The 17528-nt window shown below is 51.1% G+C and overlaps 1 protein-coding gene across 1 annotated transcript in view; it reads left to right on the forward strand.

Moving 5' to 3' along the window:
• The window catches only part of Fa2h (fatty acid 2-hydroxylase), a 50598-nt gene that overhangs the window by 13906 nt on the left and 19164 nt on the right, over positions 1-17528 (forward strand). The window contains exon 2 of the mRNA XM_004625785.2: positions 14985-15077. Within this exon, the coding sequence (XP_004625842.1) occupies positions 14985-15077 (93 nt within the window). The remainder of the gene's footprint in view (positions 1-14984; positions 15078-17528) is intronic.

Below are 17528 nucleotides of genomic sequence, written 5' to 3' on the forward strand. Positions count from 1 at the left end.
TTTTTCCGGAACAGGGATTGAACTCAGGCCCTTGCATTTGCCAGGCAAGTGCTTATTCTACTAAGCTATCTCCCCAGCCCCTCCACCTCTCCTCTTGGTCATGCAGGTCCCTGGGCCAAGGAAGAGCACTCTTGGGGCAGGGCCCCAAGGGTCTGCAGATCAAAGCCCATGGTGATGACTCACCAGGGCTGTGCCAACCTGTGGTTTCCTCCAGAGTGCCGGGCACAAAGGTGACTGCCCAGGGCGGGGTCCCTCCTCCCTGATTTCCCTTGTTGTGTTCTTTAAGACCCAAACTGGAGTTCATTCAACAGGCTGTAGATGACATCTTTAGGGGCAAAGGGAGGGCGTGCACATATGCACACACACGCACACGTGCACACTTCTTTCTCTTCTGCACCCTGGATCACCCTGAAGCAGAGAAGGTAGGGACAGCGCCAGCTATCCACCCTAGGCCCATCCTAGCAGCCAGCGGCCCTCAGGAGCAGATGTCCCTGCAGCAGAGGCTGGTCCCCCAGGACAGGCGTGTGGTAGTCACACAGTCAGGGCATCTAAACATGGAGCAGGAAACGCTGCCAAGTTCCACATGGAAATAAGTGAAGCCCAGAGTTCAGACCCAGGCCCCACCTTCTCTGCGCAGCTCCTGTGCTCTAGGAGAAGATTGGAAAGCACTGGCAGGAAGGACCAGGAGAACCTAGGCACAGGGGAAGGGGGCCTCAGGATGGGCAGAGGACCAAGGAGACGTGAGACTTGGATGCAGAGCCAGGTGGCCCCTGGTGACAGCAGAGTCTGCAGGAAGCCACCTGGCACGGAGCCTCCCATGCACTAAGAGCTGTGGCCTAGGAGCTTGGTTATAGGCTGTTTCAAGTCTGTGTGTCCCAGAAACTGGTTTAATTAATAGCAATCAATATTCTGAAAGTCCTTTCTGTGTGTGCCGCACTGAGTATTGGACCTAGGACTTCACACTAAGCTCCAGCTCCAGCTCCAGCTCCAGCCCTTTTTTTTTTTTTTTTCAATCTATTTGGTACAGGGTATACAAGATCTCACTAGGCAGATTGGACTAATAGTGAGTCTTCTGTTTTCAGCCTCCCAAGCCCTGGGCTTTTAAACTCGCACCACTATCCCCAGTCTCAGTCACCACCATCTCACATGCCCCGGGGGCACGGAAGGATGGGGACTGAACCCCAGCTGCTTCATCCTGCCTATGTAGGGGCTTTAGTCCACTGAGCTATCTGGCCAGCCCTATCGCCAGCTCTTTTAAAACTGTCTTATTTTATGACAAGATCTCACTAAGTCACTAACACACATTCCATCTTCCTGCCTCAGCCTCCCAGAATTCTGGGATTACAGATGTGCACCCTGACACCCACCCAGGAAGGTTGTCTCATCGGCAATGCAGAGGGCCTGCGTTGTTCATTGGTTCAGGGGGTGGGAGGAGTATTAAACTAATGGTTTTGCCCGGAAAGGATAGTGAGCCTAGAGCAACTAACATCCGTAAATTCCAGCCTGTGCCCCAAGTACCAAACAAGCTGGGGAGGTAGCTCAGTGGTTTCAATGCCTGCCTGGTAAGCGCAAGGTCCTGAGGTCAATCCCTGGTACCAAAAAATAAAAATAAATTTTAAAAAAATTTAACAGTCAAGTACCAAAAAAGATGAGTAGGGGGAATAAAATCTTCACATCAAAATGGGTCACATATCAAATTTGAGGCTTTTCAAAGCAGTCTTGTGCCACGGCTGAGTGGACTGCACTTGCAAGCACTTATTAGTATTTTGTTTGCCCAGACGAAAGATAGCCCCATTGATTAAAATTGCACTACAGGGGCCGGGGAGATGGCTCAGTAGAATAAGCGCTTGCCTGGCAAGCACAAGGGCCTGAGTTCAATCCCCGGTTCTGCAAAAAAAATAATAATAATTAAAATAAAATAAAATTGCACCACAGCCAGGAGTGGTGGGGCATCGCAGAAATCCCAGCACCTGGGAGACTGAAGCAGGGCGATCCCCATGAGTTCAAGGCGAGCCTCGGCAAGGTAGCGTGATCCGCTTTCTGAAACAAAGAAAAAAACTGAGACTGGAGATGCCACCTTCTCTAAGAGAATAACTACATAGAAACCTAGTTCAGAAAATTTAATTCAAAGGAATGTGCAGAGTTGAAGGTCCCTCCCACCTTCTCAGCCCTCTAGAAGTGCCACCAACAGGCTCTTGTGCACCCTTCCAGAATATTCCACAATTGTGCGCACAACCTTCTCTCTCTATTTCCCACAAAAAGGAAGCTTACAAGACATCCCCCAGAAGCCTGCTGCCTTTCACTTTACATATCAGCAATGTAGGAAAATACTTCTGTGTACTTTTATTTTCTTGGTGGCCCTGGAGATTGAATCCAGGTCCTTCCCACTGAGCTACATTCCCAGCCTTTCTTTTCTTCTTCTTCTTCTTTTTTTTTTTTTCTTAAATGAGTTGAGAACTTGTGATCCTCCTGCCTCAGCTTCCCAGAATTCTGAGCTTATAGGTATGGGCCACCATGCCTAGCTTGTCTTTTAAAATGCTGTCCCTGTTAATGATTTTTGCTATTACAACAGTGCTGAGGGAAAAAAAAGTGCTACAATATGTATTCTAGCACAATTACTTTGTATCTAGGTGTATATACATTCTTAATATATAGCTTACATTTGAAATTTCTGGAACAAAGTGTTGAAAAATCTGTAATTTGTGTTTTGATAAATAATGCAAATTGCTTTCTAAAGTGATTGTAAAGATGATAACTGGGGGCCGGGGAGATGGCTCCGTGGAATAAGTGCTTCCCTGGCAAATGCAAGGGCCTGAGTTCAATCCCCAGCTCCGCAAAAAAAAAAAAAAAAAGATGATAACTGCTTCCCAAAAAATGCAGTAATGTCTGCTCGCCACACTTGTCAGCAACCTGTCTTTATCAGTATTTTTGATCTTTATCAGTAAGTGAAACAAGTTGCTTCTTGTGTAAATTTTTATTTATAGGAAGTATAAAACAGGTTTGATACCTTTTCCTAGTTTCTAAACCTTTTGCATATAGTAGACAAACTTTATATATCTTTTGTCCTCTTTAGGTAGCTGGCCTTTTTTTTTTTTTTAATGATCGCTCTTAGGCTAGGGCTGGTGAGATAACTCAGTAGACTAAGCACCTGCTTAGGAAGGTGTCCAGGGACTGTGGGGTTCGATCCCTGGCACCACATGCCACACCAGCCACCCCCTCAGGCACGCCTAGCCAGCCAGAGACCGGGCATAGTGGTGTGGACCAATAATCCCAGTGCTGGGGAGGCTGAAAATAGGAGGATCACTATGTGGTTGTGCATACCTGTGTTACCAGCACTTGGGAGGCTGAGGCAGGAGGATCACTGTAGTTCAAATCCTGCCTGGACTACAGAGTGAGACTTTGTCTCAAAAAAAAAGATCCCTGGGATCAGACATGGTGATATGTGCCTATACAGTATTCCTAACTACTCAGAAGACTGAGACAAGAACACAAGTTCAGGGCCAGCCTAGAGAACTTAGACCCTGCCTCAAAATATTAAAAATAAAAACTTCCTGGGACTTTTGTGCGTAATGAAAATATTCTACATCTTGGTTTGGACATTGGCTACAAGGACATAAAAAGCTATTAAGACTTATAAAACTAAATCCTTAAAGTTAGAACATGTTTTGCTATATGAAAATTATAACCAGTGGGGAAAGGGGAGGTAAATAAATTTATTTATTTATTTATTTATTTATATTTTTAGGGAGAGACCTACAGAGTGTTCAGGGTCTCACTACTAAATCGGACTGGTAGTGATCCACCTGTTCACAGCCTCTCAAGAGCTGGGTTAACAGGCGCATGCCACCATGCCCAGTCTTAGGGAGGTAACTAAATTTAACATAAGTTCTGTTATCACTCTCAAGGAAATAGGCTCACAATTGCAAGGAGTTACTGTTGGTATACAGCAATTTTTATTTAATTTTTTTTTTTTCAGAATCGGGGATTGAACTCAGGCCCTTGTGCTTGCCAGGGAAGCGCTTATTCCATGGAGCCATCTCCCCAACCCCTTATTTAATTTTTTATTTTTTAACCAATATTTTTTTCTGTATTTAGGATAGGGTCTACAGGGTCTCACCATATAGATCGGACTCAGTGATTCTCCTGTTTTCAGCCTCCCAAGCGCTGGGATTACAGATGCGTGCCACTATATGCAGTCTCCCTCGTGGTCTCAGCGCACCCCAAGGGCGGGGTCAGCTCAGCATGCCAGGGATGGAACCTGGCCTCTGTGTTCTACCTAGGCAGGTGCTTTAGTCCCCTAAGCTAGCAGGCCGGCCCATTTCTTAACCAATTAAAAAAAAAAAAAAAACTGCATTAAGAAGAAATACTAGGAGCCTAGGAGGTAGCTCAGTGGTCTAAGCACCTGCCTGGCAAGCACAAAGACCCGAGTTCGATGCCCAGTACCACATGCCATGCTGGCCCATGCCATACTGAACACTGAAACCAGGCATGGTGGCACACACCTGTCATCCCAGTGCTGGGGAGGCTGAAACAGAAAGATCACCATGAGTCCAAGCTGTGTAGCAAGACCCTGTACCAAATAAATAAATAAATAAATAAATAAATCTAGAAAGAAAAAAGAAAAAAAAGGAGGTGCTTAAGAAGCACCCGGGGATGGAATTGCAGATAGGAGTCTGCCAGATGAGTCTAGAGCTTGCTGTCCAGTATGGTGGCCTCAGCCACGTGTCTGTTTAAAGTTAAATAAATCAAATTAAAAAGTCACCTCTGCAGGCACGCTAGCCACATTTCCACGGTTCAGGAGACATATGTGGCTGGTGGCTACTGTATTAGCACAAATATAGAACATTCTCTTTTTTTTCTTCCTTTCTTTTTGAGACAGGAATTTTCACTATGCAATTCAGGCTGCCCTTGAATTTACTTTGCAGTCCAAGCTGGCCTCGAACTCTCAACAGTCCTCCTGCCCCAGCCTCCTAAGTGCCGGGGAGACAGGTGTACCCCGCCACGCCCGGCTTTAGAACACTTTCATCAGAGCCGAAAGTTCCAGCTAGCTCTGTGCTCTGGGGCCAGCAACTTGTCACACTGGGCTAAGGGTCCCTAGATTAGGTAGGGGTGACTCTGGTCCAGGGCGGGGCGCCTGCATCATCCCCAGTGGCCCCTTCTTGCTCTCTCTGCTTGGCACCAGAATGTGCAGTCGGTGATGTCCCTCACCTGTGGCCTTGTCAGACTGACACTGACCACCCAGAGGGACAACTCGCTCTGAGGTCACTCGAGAAATCCCCCCCGCCCCTGGGCTGACGCACTTGGCTAACTTCAGAAGCATGCGGTGGGTCTGGATGCTATCCAGTTAAACGAGAAGGCAAAAGAGGAGATAGGCTTGAGTCCAACACACTGAGTTCTGGTGTGCACCATGCTGCCCAGACAGGCCAGTCAACCCTGCCCATCATAAACAACCTCCACTATAAGAAGAAGGGGTTGGCAGTGCTGGGAAGGGACACTGAAACATTTCAATCAGGAGCCAGGTGTGGTGGCACATGCCTATGATCCTAACACTCTTGGAGGGAGGCAAGAAGATTGCAAGTTTGAGGCCAGCTCGTCTTAAAAAAAAAAGTATTTGAATTAGGAAAAAGTAGAAAGAAAGAAAGAAAGAAAGAAAGAAAGAAAGAAAGAAAGAAAGAAAGAAAGAAAGAAAGAAAGAAAGAGTAGTAGAGTAGTAGGTAGTAGTCAGGTACAAAGTAGATTTTTCTGTTGTTATTATTTGGGAGGTTTAGTTTTGTTTCCTGTAATACAATCATTTATCCTTTTTTTTTTTTTGATAGTACCAGGGATGAAACCCAGGACCTTGGGCTTGCCAGGCAGTTGTTTATGCCACTGAGCTATCTCCCAGGCCCTGTCATTTTATAAATAATGATAAGCACAATTATTTTTATTTCCTAAATCATTAGATTATAAATGACAAGTTTAGTAATATTGCCTCTTGAACTACAATATAGGGCAATATCTGTCGGTCAGTGGTTTATTTCTTTTAAAAATAGGGGGAGTTCAATCCCTGGTTCTGCCAAAAAAAATGGGGGGATAAAATTAAAATAGGGGAAAAAATAGGGGGGAAAACAAAGTACAGAGGAGGCTTCGAGTGTTCCACAACAGAACTGAAATTCATTGTGTCGCTGCAAGTCGGCTCAGCTGGAGAGAGGTCCGGCGCACATGCTCCGCGAGTGTAGGATACCCCAAAAGCTCGCCTGGGGGCTCTCAGGCGCAGTCTCACCGAGTGTGCAGAGTGCGCTGGAGGCGCTCAAGCCTCCCGACTTACTGTCCTGCCCTCAGAGCTAAAACTTGCTTCCCCGCTATCCTCCGCAGCAGCAAGAGCAGGGTGGGTTGGTTGGTTGGTTTTTCAAGACAGGGTCTCACTAGGAAGCCCAGGCTGGCCTCAAACTCGTGGCAGTCCTTCTGCCTCAACCTCCCGAGTGCCAGCATTACAGGCATCACCACCATGCCTGGCCAAGAGCACGGTTTTATTAAGGACCCAGAAAGGTGAATGCCCTTGTTCACCCTCACAAGCCACCAGTTCATGTCCCCACCTCACGGTCCCAGGAGGGGTTTCCCACTGCCCCCCGGATCCCCAAGTTAACGTGCACTGGGGAAACCCACCTGTGCATTTAACCCTATGTTCCTGGAAATGCAACCCAAATGGGGGAGGGATAGAAGCCAGAGACGAGGGCCCTTACAGGTGCCGATGATCCACGGCAGGAGTTGGTAGAGAATCCAGTTAACACTGCAGAAATGTGCAGGGCTCTGGCATGTCCTGAGTGGTGATTCTGTATTTTCGAGAAAGCTTCTGCCCCTTTGCTAGTGTCCAGTCTCCACTGGATTCTGCCTTTGGTGACAGGCTCATGGGCAGTGGCATTACAGGGGTTTATTCTATGAGCAGAAGACCTGGCAGCCCCATGACAACCTGGTCCTTCCCTCCACATCTGAGTGGGAGCAGTTACACCTCTGGGGCAATCTTACTGCTGACTTCTGTCTGTCTGTCTGTCTGTCTTCCTCCTTCCGCACACGCCCAGCCAGGGGCCTGCAGAGCTAATACCCAGGCTGGTGGCAGCTGTAGGGGAAGATGGCAAGGGCCTGCTTTGGGGGTTCTGTGGCACAGCTGTCACTCACCAGGTGTGGCCTCCTAGGCCAGGAAAGAGTGGCCAGAGTTCAGCCCTTCAGGGCCTGGCCTCTCACTGGGCCCCAGCAAGGCCAATAGCAGCTTAACTGAAGTGGAAACAGGCAGAGCGGGCTGCTCCTTGTAGCTAAGTGTTGGGCTCCAAGGACACTGCCCTTAGGGGCCACCAGGGTGGGCTGTCCACACAGAAGGCTTCCGGCAAAGAAGCTGCTCCAGGCAGCCGGGGCACAGACAGCTGTGGCATCTTCTTCCTCTCGCACCTGCCCTGGCCCTGTGCTGCACAGTGCTGCTGGACACCTGGACCCCCCCAGCCTCAGCCTGCAGGGGGTGGGGACAGCTGGACATGGGGCTGGGGCACCATCTCATTTCAGAGAAAGGACTTTCAGGCACAAGCCAGGCTGAGGGATAAAAGGCCATCTGTCCGTGCCTTAGTGCCCAGCCCCAGCGTCCTCGAACAACATCTCTTTATGCAGCACCCCCGCCCGCCGCAGCCCCCGCCGCCGCACACTGCCTCCTTTCAGCCCCCTGTGTGCACACTTGTTTGTTTGCCGTGCAGCGCCCAGGCTCTCCGTTGTTCTCCTCTGTCCTCTCCCCCTGGACCCCCAAACATGCCCTCTCTAGGGAAGAGGGAGGCCGAGGCAGGGACCCTGCAGGAGCTCAGGGACATCCTAGTGTGTTCCCCAAGAGGGGAGACAGGCAGGGTATGAGGAATGTTCAGGGACACACTGGCAGCAGCCTCCAGTCTGGCCCTCCCAGTGATGGAACCTTTGAATTGAGTGCCTCAGTTTCCCCCTCTGTAAAACACCTGCCAGTCTCTCCACGTGAATTACACCCGGACTCATGAGGTGCCAGCTGTACGTGTGTGCAGTGGAGGTGGGGTGGCTGCCTGGGAGCCTGGGGTGCAGTCAGGCTACAGAGCAGGCAGGCTTATTCCTGGGAGCGCTCCAGTGTGTGTGACCTCCTAGCCTCCCCTGAGCACAGGGCATCTGGGACAGCTGGGAAGGGCCTGCTCAGGCCCTAAGCGCAGGAGCTGAGCCGCCTCTGGTCTAGGAAGGGAGGCACTTGAAGGTCACCCTGCCCCTGCCTCTGCCCTGGCCACCACTATGGAAATTGTTGGCTGGAAGCCCCTAGTTGCTCTCACCTCCCCAGCAGGACAAGATGCAGGCCCATAATCCCTCGGGTGCCCGTCTATGTGGCTCTCTCTCCTGTGGCCTTGTCTGGGTTCCAGGGGAAACTGAGTCAGGCCTTGGATGACATCCTTGGGATGCTCCCAGCCCACAACCATGGTGGCTTTGGTATTCTTGGCCTGTAGCCACGCCATCGCTCCATCCCTTGTCTTCATACTATGTCCTCTCAGCGCATATGTCTGTGTTCTAAGGTCCCCTTCCATAAGGATGGCAGAAGGTTCGAATGGACTTCAGGCTTCATCTTAACCACTTGCGTCTGCTGTGACCCCTCTGCAAAGGCCCCATTCCCAGATGCCAGAGCTAGGGATGGTATTTGTGCCTGTGGGGTGGACATAGCTCGATCCATGACAGGCTCTGCACTGGATGGCAACAGCCTGTTGGTGACATTTGGTCCACAGCATGTGTCTCCACTTCAACCTTTGTCCTCATAGATGCTTGTCTCCTCTGAGATAAAAGCTGACCCTTGCCACCCTTGATAGGAGGCAGGTGGCCACCCAAGGTCACCCTCCACTGGGTCTTGCCATGGCTTAGGCTCCTTAAGTGCCAGCCTGTCACCGAGGCGCCTGGCACAGCTGGTCCTACAGACCTGCCTGCTATGGGTGCTGGCCAGACTCCACATCCAAGTTCCCTGTTCTGGGAACTAGAGGTGGGAGGGTACAAAATCCCCATGCCCCTGCCTTTCTGTAGCCAGAGCAAGTCGTGGACTCGGGGCTGCAGCCCACCCAGAGGCTTCAGATGGCTTCACCCAGGCTGTGCTCCCTACCACACATGTGGGTTTGGACAACATCATCTATTGTTTTATTGCTTTATGTACTTATTTATTTTGAGGTACCAGGAATCAAACTTGGGACTTTGCCCCTGCCAGGCAGGTGCTTATTTGTGCCACTGAGCTATATCCCCAGCCCTGGTCCATTGTTTTAAGTGCACGTCAAAATTTAAGATCTGGAGGCCAGGCTGGGCTACATAGGGAGACACCGTCTCAAAAAGAAAGAAATGAAGTCAGAAGGTCTGATGGCGTGGCCCCAATTGCCACAACCTGGGCCTCAGCTGTAGTGACCCCTCATCACAGGGTACAGCCCCCCCCCTATTTCACTGCAGCCCACTCTGTTGCCTTCAGCCTCCCTAATGTCAAGACCAGTGACAGTGGCACCAGCACTGCCGCTTTGTGCTCCGTTTTTCTCCATGCCTCTGAGGAAAAATGCTTCACGTTTTATCTGAGTTTTGCTTCTTTATGTCTCAGATTTTAAGGGTGACTAGAGTTCGTGCCCTCTCGTGTCTGTGAAGGTGGTTCCTGCATGTTGAACATGCAGACATCACGGGTCTGCATCACAAACCGCACCCTGCCCGCACCTAAGCTCTAGGACAGAGGACGCAGTCGGGCGCCCGCCCAGGCCGAAAGGACTTCTTGTTTCAGAGAAAGGCCCGGAGGTCACACAGCAAGCTGGCAGTAGCACCTGGCCTGGAACTGTGTCAGCCTGGAGCTGAGTTGTACTGTGAGATCTAGGCATCCCCCCTGATCCCATGCTGCCTCCTCAGGGACAGGCACATCGGGGTCCTGGCGGCCAACGTCAGGAGCTGCTGGTGCTCTGGGCCTAGGGTGTGAGGGCACTGAGCTCTGTGTGAAGAGTTGGTGTAAGAGGGCGTGCAGAGGGGCAGGGGGGCAAGCGGAACCGTTGCCATGACAGGAGCCTGCAGCACCTCGTGACCAGCCAGGCACTGGTGTTGTGCTGCAGAGCCCGTGGCTCATACTGTTGTCTGTGTGTCCTCAGATTGTGGCTGGAAGGACCCAAGGAGGTCACAGCGTCCTCCTCACCCTCCCACTACATTGCTCAGCATGCCCACTGCCTCAGCAGGGAATGTGCAGTGACTGCTGTGCCCTCTTGGCAGGTCATACTGGTGGCTTCTTGTACCTGTCCCCTTCTTTCCGTGTAAACACCGGCCGTGGAAGGCACCGGCAGCCTCTGTCTGGCTCCCTGACACCCCATGGTGGCCTTTCCGTTTTTGCAGGCCACTTAGCTCCTCACAAGTGTGATCACCTAGCAAGCATCTGAGTGGTTCACCTATGCCCGGACCTCAGGGTGGGCACAGAGCCGGGTCTACTTCAGGGAGCTGGCATCTCACTTGGGGGGAAACCAACAGGTAGAAGATGGAGCGAGAGAAATGCTTTCAGCCCAAGCACCAGACCTCCTGGGGACTGAATCCCATACCTTTGCTCTGAGCTGCATTCCAGCTTTCTGTTTTTGATTTTTTTATTTTGAGACAAGGTCTTGCTAAATTGCTTAGGTTACCAGGCAGGACTTGAACTCAAAATCCTCCTGCCTCATCTTCCCAGACTGCTGGGATGACAGGCATGGGCCACTGCTCCTAGCTTCTGGCACCCTACTGGTTGCCCCGGGACTGACTCCTATTGCTCAGGTGGACCCTGTGAGGAAGCTGTCACCTGACACAGATGGGGCAGACACTCCTGCAGGGCTTGCTCATTGACATCTGTGTTAATCATTCTGGTAAAAGCCAATATAAGTATGATCACAGAATTACTCACCACCCTCAGCAGATACTGAAGTTTACCCAATCCAAAGGTGTCCTAATTAAAATGAATAAAAATGTTTTGTTAAAAAGGGGCCCAGGGAGATAGCTCAGTAGAATAAGTGCTTGCTTGGCAAGTGCAAGGGCCTGAGTTCAACCCCCAGTTCCGCAAAAAAAAAAAAGGTGCCCCCCCCAAAAAAGTGCCCCTCAGACAATTTCCCAGTGCTAGGGGTGCACACATGTTTCCTTGGTGTTGGGATTCTTTCTGATTATATATCAGAAAGTTTCAAAGGTCCCTTGGACTCTCATCAAGAATCTCTTAAATAATGTATTGTGGAAATTTCCAGGAAACTTTTGTTAAAAGCCTTTTAAAGCCAGGGTTCTCTAGTTCCTCGAGGTGACCTTTTACACACTTGTGATTCAGGGATGATGTTCGCTTGCAGAACACTAGGGTGAACCCAGTTCAACAAGAAACTAAACCTGGTGTCTGGAGGCCTAGGAACCAAGGTCCAGATCTGCACGGCTGGGTGTGGCGCAGCTGCTCCTGTCAAGATGGTTCCTGTGGCCTCTCCCATATGTGTAGCGAAGGTCTTTGCTGTTGTTTGTTGAGATAGGGTCTGTGTTCTGTATTCAGCGCATAGCCTAGACTGGCCTTGAACTTGCTGCAATCTTCCTGCCTCGGCCTCTCGTGCTGTGCTGGGACTTATAGGTATGCACCACCGTGCTTGGCTCAGGTGGAGAAGGGCTTGAGAGCCCCTGGAATCCCACACCTAGACTGGAGAGAATGAGGGCGAGACGTGCTGGAGGACACTTGCTCTTCCCTAGGAAGGTTTAGCTGGCAGTGATGTGAACCTACTCCCAGCTCTGGCTCTCCTTGGCATCTCCTTCAGTGTTGGGGTGTGTTCAGTCATGTGCCAAGGAGGGGTGTGGCCCTGTAGGCCACCAAGAAAGCACCTGCTTCTAGTCACTCCAGGGTTTATTTGACAAAAGGGTATCACTAGTGACATTGTTCCCATTGGGCCCAGGCACCTGGAGGTGTGATTAGGCTGGGGCGGCAGACAGTGGGACAAGGGTGGGCACACAGACACACACGCATACATGCATGTGTGTACATGTGTGTGCGCACGCACACACACACACACACACACACCACTGTCTCGCTCTCATTGCGGGATGCCACGCTCCTGTCTCCAGACTCCCGGGAGGGAAGCACAGACCTGTGTGGTTTCCTTAAAGTATTTCCAATGGAATGGAAAAGACTTAAAAGTTCTGTTTCCACTTTTACTGAAACTAGATTTTCAGTAATTTTTGAGAAGTCTTCAAACTCAGTGGAAGCGCTTATTCCACTGAGCCATATCCCCAGTTCCTTTAAAAAAAAAAAAAACAAAAACAAAAACAAAAACTGGGGCAAAGTGAACATTGATCTACTTCCGGTTCCAGACAGATTGTAAAGTCCCACATCAACAGCTTGAACTGAGATGACACGCACAGGGAGTGCTCACAAAACAAATCTTTATGGTGTCCTTTTCCTGCGTTAAGAGATATATTTAAGGGCCAGGAGATAGCTCAGTAAAATAAGTGCCTGCCTGGCAAGCGCAGGGTCCTGAGTTCAATCCCTGGTACTGCAAAAAAGAAAGAAAAAAAAAAAGAAAGAAAAGAAAAGAAATGGGCCTGGGAGATAGCTCAGTAGAATAAGCACTTGCCTGGCAAGCTCAAGGACCTGAGTTCAACCCCCAGTTCCACCAAGGAAAAAAGAAAAGAAAAGAAATGTCTAGGAGGAGGGCAGCTCAGTAGCTCAGGAGGTGGGGTGCTCTGAAAGTAAATAGACTTGGCTAGAACAAGATCCTCAGCCACTGACCGACCAGACAGGTGAGAGGCTGTTCCAGGTGTTCAGGGAGTTTCCCAGTAGGGTGCTGTTCATTCCACTCTGCCTTCATGTCAAGGGAGTTGAGATGCTTTTTTTAAAAAATGCATAGGTTAGCATGGTGATACAGATTAAGTGCCCTGAGATACAACGCAGTCACTGTCACCATCAGGTTCCCTTGGGTTCCCTTAGGAACAAAAGCATAAATGTCATGAGAACAGAAACCCCAACTGGCTGCTCAAACCATGTCGTTGGCTTCCCACTAGCACCTACCTTCCCAGGGCCACCAGCACTGTGGTTTCCTTTAGTGACAGAATTCAGAGGGAAGCCATTCAGCAGGTGCTGTCCTGCTGGCCTCAGCCTACCTGACATCAGAGCCCACGTGACATCAGAGCCAGCAGGGCCATGTGACTGTCCCGGCACATTCCATTTCCTTCTGACTTTGCCTCTTTCCCATTCTACTTAACCTTGAGCCCACCTGGCTGTACCCCTTCCAACCCCACCCCTGCTGGTATCTGCTGGCCTTGGGCTTCTGGGTCTCCCTGGCTCCCTGCTGCTTTCTTTCCTGTGAGCATAGTGGCCCTAGGGGTCCCAGCCTGTGATGCCTGGAATCTGGACTGACGGAAGACAGAACGAGGCAAGGGGACCATCAGGCATGGCTGGGGGCACCCCGCCAGGTGCCTCAGTGCCAGCTGGTAGCTCGCTTTGTCTGGCACTTAGGGGAGACAGGCAAGAGCCCCCTTTCCTGATTATCACACTACCTGCTCTCACACCCTCCGATCTGCCAGCCAGTTGGCATTCTTTCCCAGATCTTTTGACCTCTTATTTTTGCAGTTTCTTTTTCTAAATGGGAAAAGAAAAATACAAATAACAATGACACCCACATCAGTGCCTCTCATGCTTCAGAAGGACTGAGGGTCCTTGGTTTCCACCCACCTAGCTCTAACCCTGAGCTCTCGCTATTCCCAGCTCCCCTGCCAGAGGCTGCATGGAGCATGCGCTCTCCCCCACCCCCCCACGGGGGATTGAACCCAGGGCCTTCGCATTGAGCTACATGTCCAGTCCTTTTATTATTATTTTTTTTAATGGTAAGAGAATTTTATTCTGATAAAAATGTCTTTTTATGTGGCCTCTCCTACCACTAAAAAGCAGCTTCAGAGCTAAAAAGTAATGCACTCATTTTGATGGATTCTTCTTAGGCAGCTTTAAGTTCTTCCACCCTCGTAGCACCATGTGGTTCTTGTCACTGTCTGTCTTCTCTGCAAACACCTTTTTTAGCAGAATCCGCATTACTGCTTCTGTTTCTGCTTCTTTGTCCTCTCCAATGAGAAGATCCAATGTGTCTCCCACTTTTACCGCTCTGCTTTTCTTCCATGATTTTTCCCCATTCAGTCTGAGTGCACCTTTGTAGAATGCATCTTCCACTTGGTTCCTCCCAATGTCCAGGCCCGAAAGGACTGACCACCTCCTCCAGGTCCTTGTAGTCTCTGACCACAGTGGGGTCGTCCTCAAGCTCCTCTTCTTGGTCACTTCTTCTCTTGTTAGAGTCACTCTCCTCATTAGAGTCCTCCTCACCTTCTACTTCTTGCAGAGTCTTTTTAGAGGACTTTTTAGAACTTACATTACTTTTGAGTCTTATAAAAAATGGAAAAATATATTCTGGAGATACTGGAAGTGCTGGGAGTCTCAGAGATAAAATAGTATGGAAAAATGTTTTATAACCTGATGCCTTCCTTCAACTCGGTACTTGAAAAGTATAAATATTGATTCCAGGAAGCACAGAGTTTGTGTGAAGATGTCCTTTGAAGCACACCCCAGAGTCCAATCCAGGTTTTTGGCCTTTTAAGAACACCGGCAAACAACCTGACACTGGTCATAGCCGTGGTGCAGCAAAGCTGAGCGTCGGGCCGCCGTCCCTCCCCACGACTGCGCCGCCCGCAGGGACCTCCGTGGGGCTCTGTCCCCTTTTATTATTTTTTATTTTGAGATGGGGTCTTGCTAGGTTAAGCTGCCCAGACACGCCTTGAGCTTGTGATTCTTCTGCCTCAGCCTCTCACCGTGCTGGGATTCCTGTGTGCCACACCGTGCCAGCCAGGGCGCCCTTCCCTTCCCTCATCCACTCTTCTGTTTTGTTTTTTGGTACTGGGGATCGAACTCAGGACCTTGCACTCACCAGGCAGGCACTTAAGCCACTGAGCTATCTCCCCACCCCCCTCATCCATCCCCTTGTGCCTTCTCCTTCCAGGAGCCCACAGAGAATGGGGCCACAGCCTCTGAGGAAATGCCGAAGCTGGACCCTGAGATGGAACCGAGGCTCAAAGCAGTGGACTGGGACAAGGTACCTTGCCCAGGATGTGGCAGGGTGGGGAGGGGTGGGGACGGCACCGCATGCAGGGAAGCCAAGGAAGGGATGCGGGTACCCGTGTCTGACACCAGAGCTGGACATGCTGTGTGGTGCCTGGCTGGCAGAAAGCAAGAGTGTCCATGTGGAGTCAGGCCCCTCGTGCCCCAGGAAAACAAGTGGCCTCCCGAGGCCTGGGAGAGGGCAATGAGCAGGCCAGCAGGGCTGGCTGGGCCTGCGTCGCTCAGGAGCGCTACTGGCAAAGCCAGGGCCAGCAGAACTGGGCCACAGCCACGCTCTGCATCCGGGAGAAGCAGAGCCCTGCCGACCTGCTCTGAGTAAGCAGAGTAGGGGAAACCCTGTGTGTTTGGGGAGACCCTGTGTGTTGTGAGGGGATCCCTGGTGAACTGGGGTTCCCAGATTGGGTCCCTCCGGCTTGGAGCATGGCACCACCCCACAAATGTGCACATGCAGAATGCCAAACCTGTGCGTCCTCTGCCTACCATGGGCACGAGAAGCAGAACAGCCCACGCCACAGCCCCCAACAGTTCTGACTGCTCAAGTGATGCAGGACACTGCCAGGAACACAGGAAACCAGGGGAAAGAGACAGGGGCCGGGGGCTCCACATAGCCGACTGCTGGCCGGACCCTCTGCCCACAGCCCAGGGGCCCTGGCCACAGGACTCCGAGACAGCCACTGTCACATGGGAGCACCACTGCTTCTAGGAGGACTGTACTGTTGGAAACACCACCACAGGGTTTCCAGGTTGAGAGGCTGCACGGTTATGCTGTACCCTGCCCCCTGCAGAAAAGCAGTGACCCAGAGAGAATCAAAAGCCAGTGGGATGGGGCCAGGGAAATGGCTCAGTGGAATAAGCGCTTCCCTGGCAAGCGCAAGGGTCTGAATTCAATTCCCAGTTCCATCTTAAAAAAAAAAAAAAAAAAAAGCCAGTGGGAGAGCTGGAGAGATAACTCAGCCATCTAAGTACCTGCCTGGAAAGCACAAGGACCCAGGTTCGATCCCCAGTACTACATGTTGTGCCAGCTCCACCCCTGGGGACAGTGTGCCAGCCACCAAAACTGGGCATGGTGGTGCACACATGTAATCCCACTGCCGGGGAGGCTGAGACAGGAAGTTCACTTTGAATCAGAGCTACATGGCCAGACCCTGTACCAAACAGATACCTCACCAGAGACTGAGAAGAGGCTTAGCATAAGTAATGAGCTTCTCTGGTAGTTTGGGAGGATTTGGGCTTGCTTTGCATGTGGCAGGACAGACCGGGAGCCAGCCACCTTGAAGGAAAGCCCCCAGGAGCTGGTGATGTCAGGGCCATGGCCAAAGCAGGAAGGGCTCCAGAGGGGAGTGGAGGAGGCGCTGGGGACCAGCCAGGGCCAGGAGATCCCTGTGGTTGTGGGTAGGAAGTACTAGCAGGAGCTGCAGAGAGGGGTCTCTGAGGCTAGCTCCTGTGGCCATGGCTTAGGGCTTGAAGATTGGAAAAAAGTTAGGTGTGTTGGCACATACCTATAATCCCAGCACTCAGGAGACTGAGGCAGGAGGATCGCCATGAGTTTGAGGCCAGCCTGAGCTACACAGTAAGACCCTGTCTCAAAACAAAGAAAAGAAAGCCTGGGGAGATAGCTCAGTAGAGTAAATGCTTGCCTTGCAAGTGCAGGGTCCTCAGTTCAATCCCCGGTACTGCAAAAAGAAAAAAAATCAAAACAAAGAAGAAAATGCTACCCAGGGCTGTATCATTGTGACAGCCACAAGGACAGACTGACAGGAAAAAACCATCCTGGCAGGGAGGGGCTGGGGTCTAAGCCTGGCTGGGGATAACAGTGCCCCACCCCTTGCCACCTTGTGCTGGGGGAGATTCCTCGCCAAGACTGGCTGACTACCCTCTGTCACTTTTTCCTGTGTCCCTCAAGGGGCATGGGCCCCCCCAACCAGGGCCCCCAGGAAGGCAGCAGAGAGCTGGGCTTTGTCCTTCCTCTCTTTTATTTCCTTCCCTTTCTCCAAAATAGTCCTATTCCTGTCTCCTTTGGCCACATGGTCAATCAGAGGCCTCTTGGGAAGGAAGAGAGAGGCCAGGAGAGCCGCAATGACCCACTGCTGGGAAGGAGGAAGAGGGGGCTGTGTTGGGAAGAGGAAAGTGGGGTACACCAGGCAGGGCCTGGGGCATCAGAAAAGACCGCAGAGAGAAGCACATGGGGTGGCCCCTTCTCAGGGCCCAGATGCCAGCCAGGCTCTGTGGAAGTTTACCAGAACCCCTTCTAAATCACTTCTTTCACCCAACTGCGCATGCACATAGCATACTGCTTCCTGGAATCCAGCCAGCCCCACCTAATCTTGGCCTCTGGGCACATGGGTCCCATCCCTATGTCTCTGTTTCTCCCTGTCTCTCTGTCTCTGTCTCTCTGTCTCTCTCTGTCTCTCTGTCTCTCTCTCTC

The sequence above is a fragment of the Octodon degus genome, unplaced genomic scaffold (assembly GCF_000260255.1).
Source record: "Octodon degus isolate 3935 unplaced genomic scaffold, OctDeg1.0 scaffold00011, whole genome shotgun sequence".
In the NCBI taxonomy this organism is placed as follows: domain Eukaryota; kingdom Metazoa; phylum Chordata; class Mammalia; order Rodentia; family Octodontidae; genus Octodon; species Octodon degus.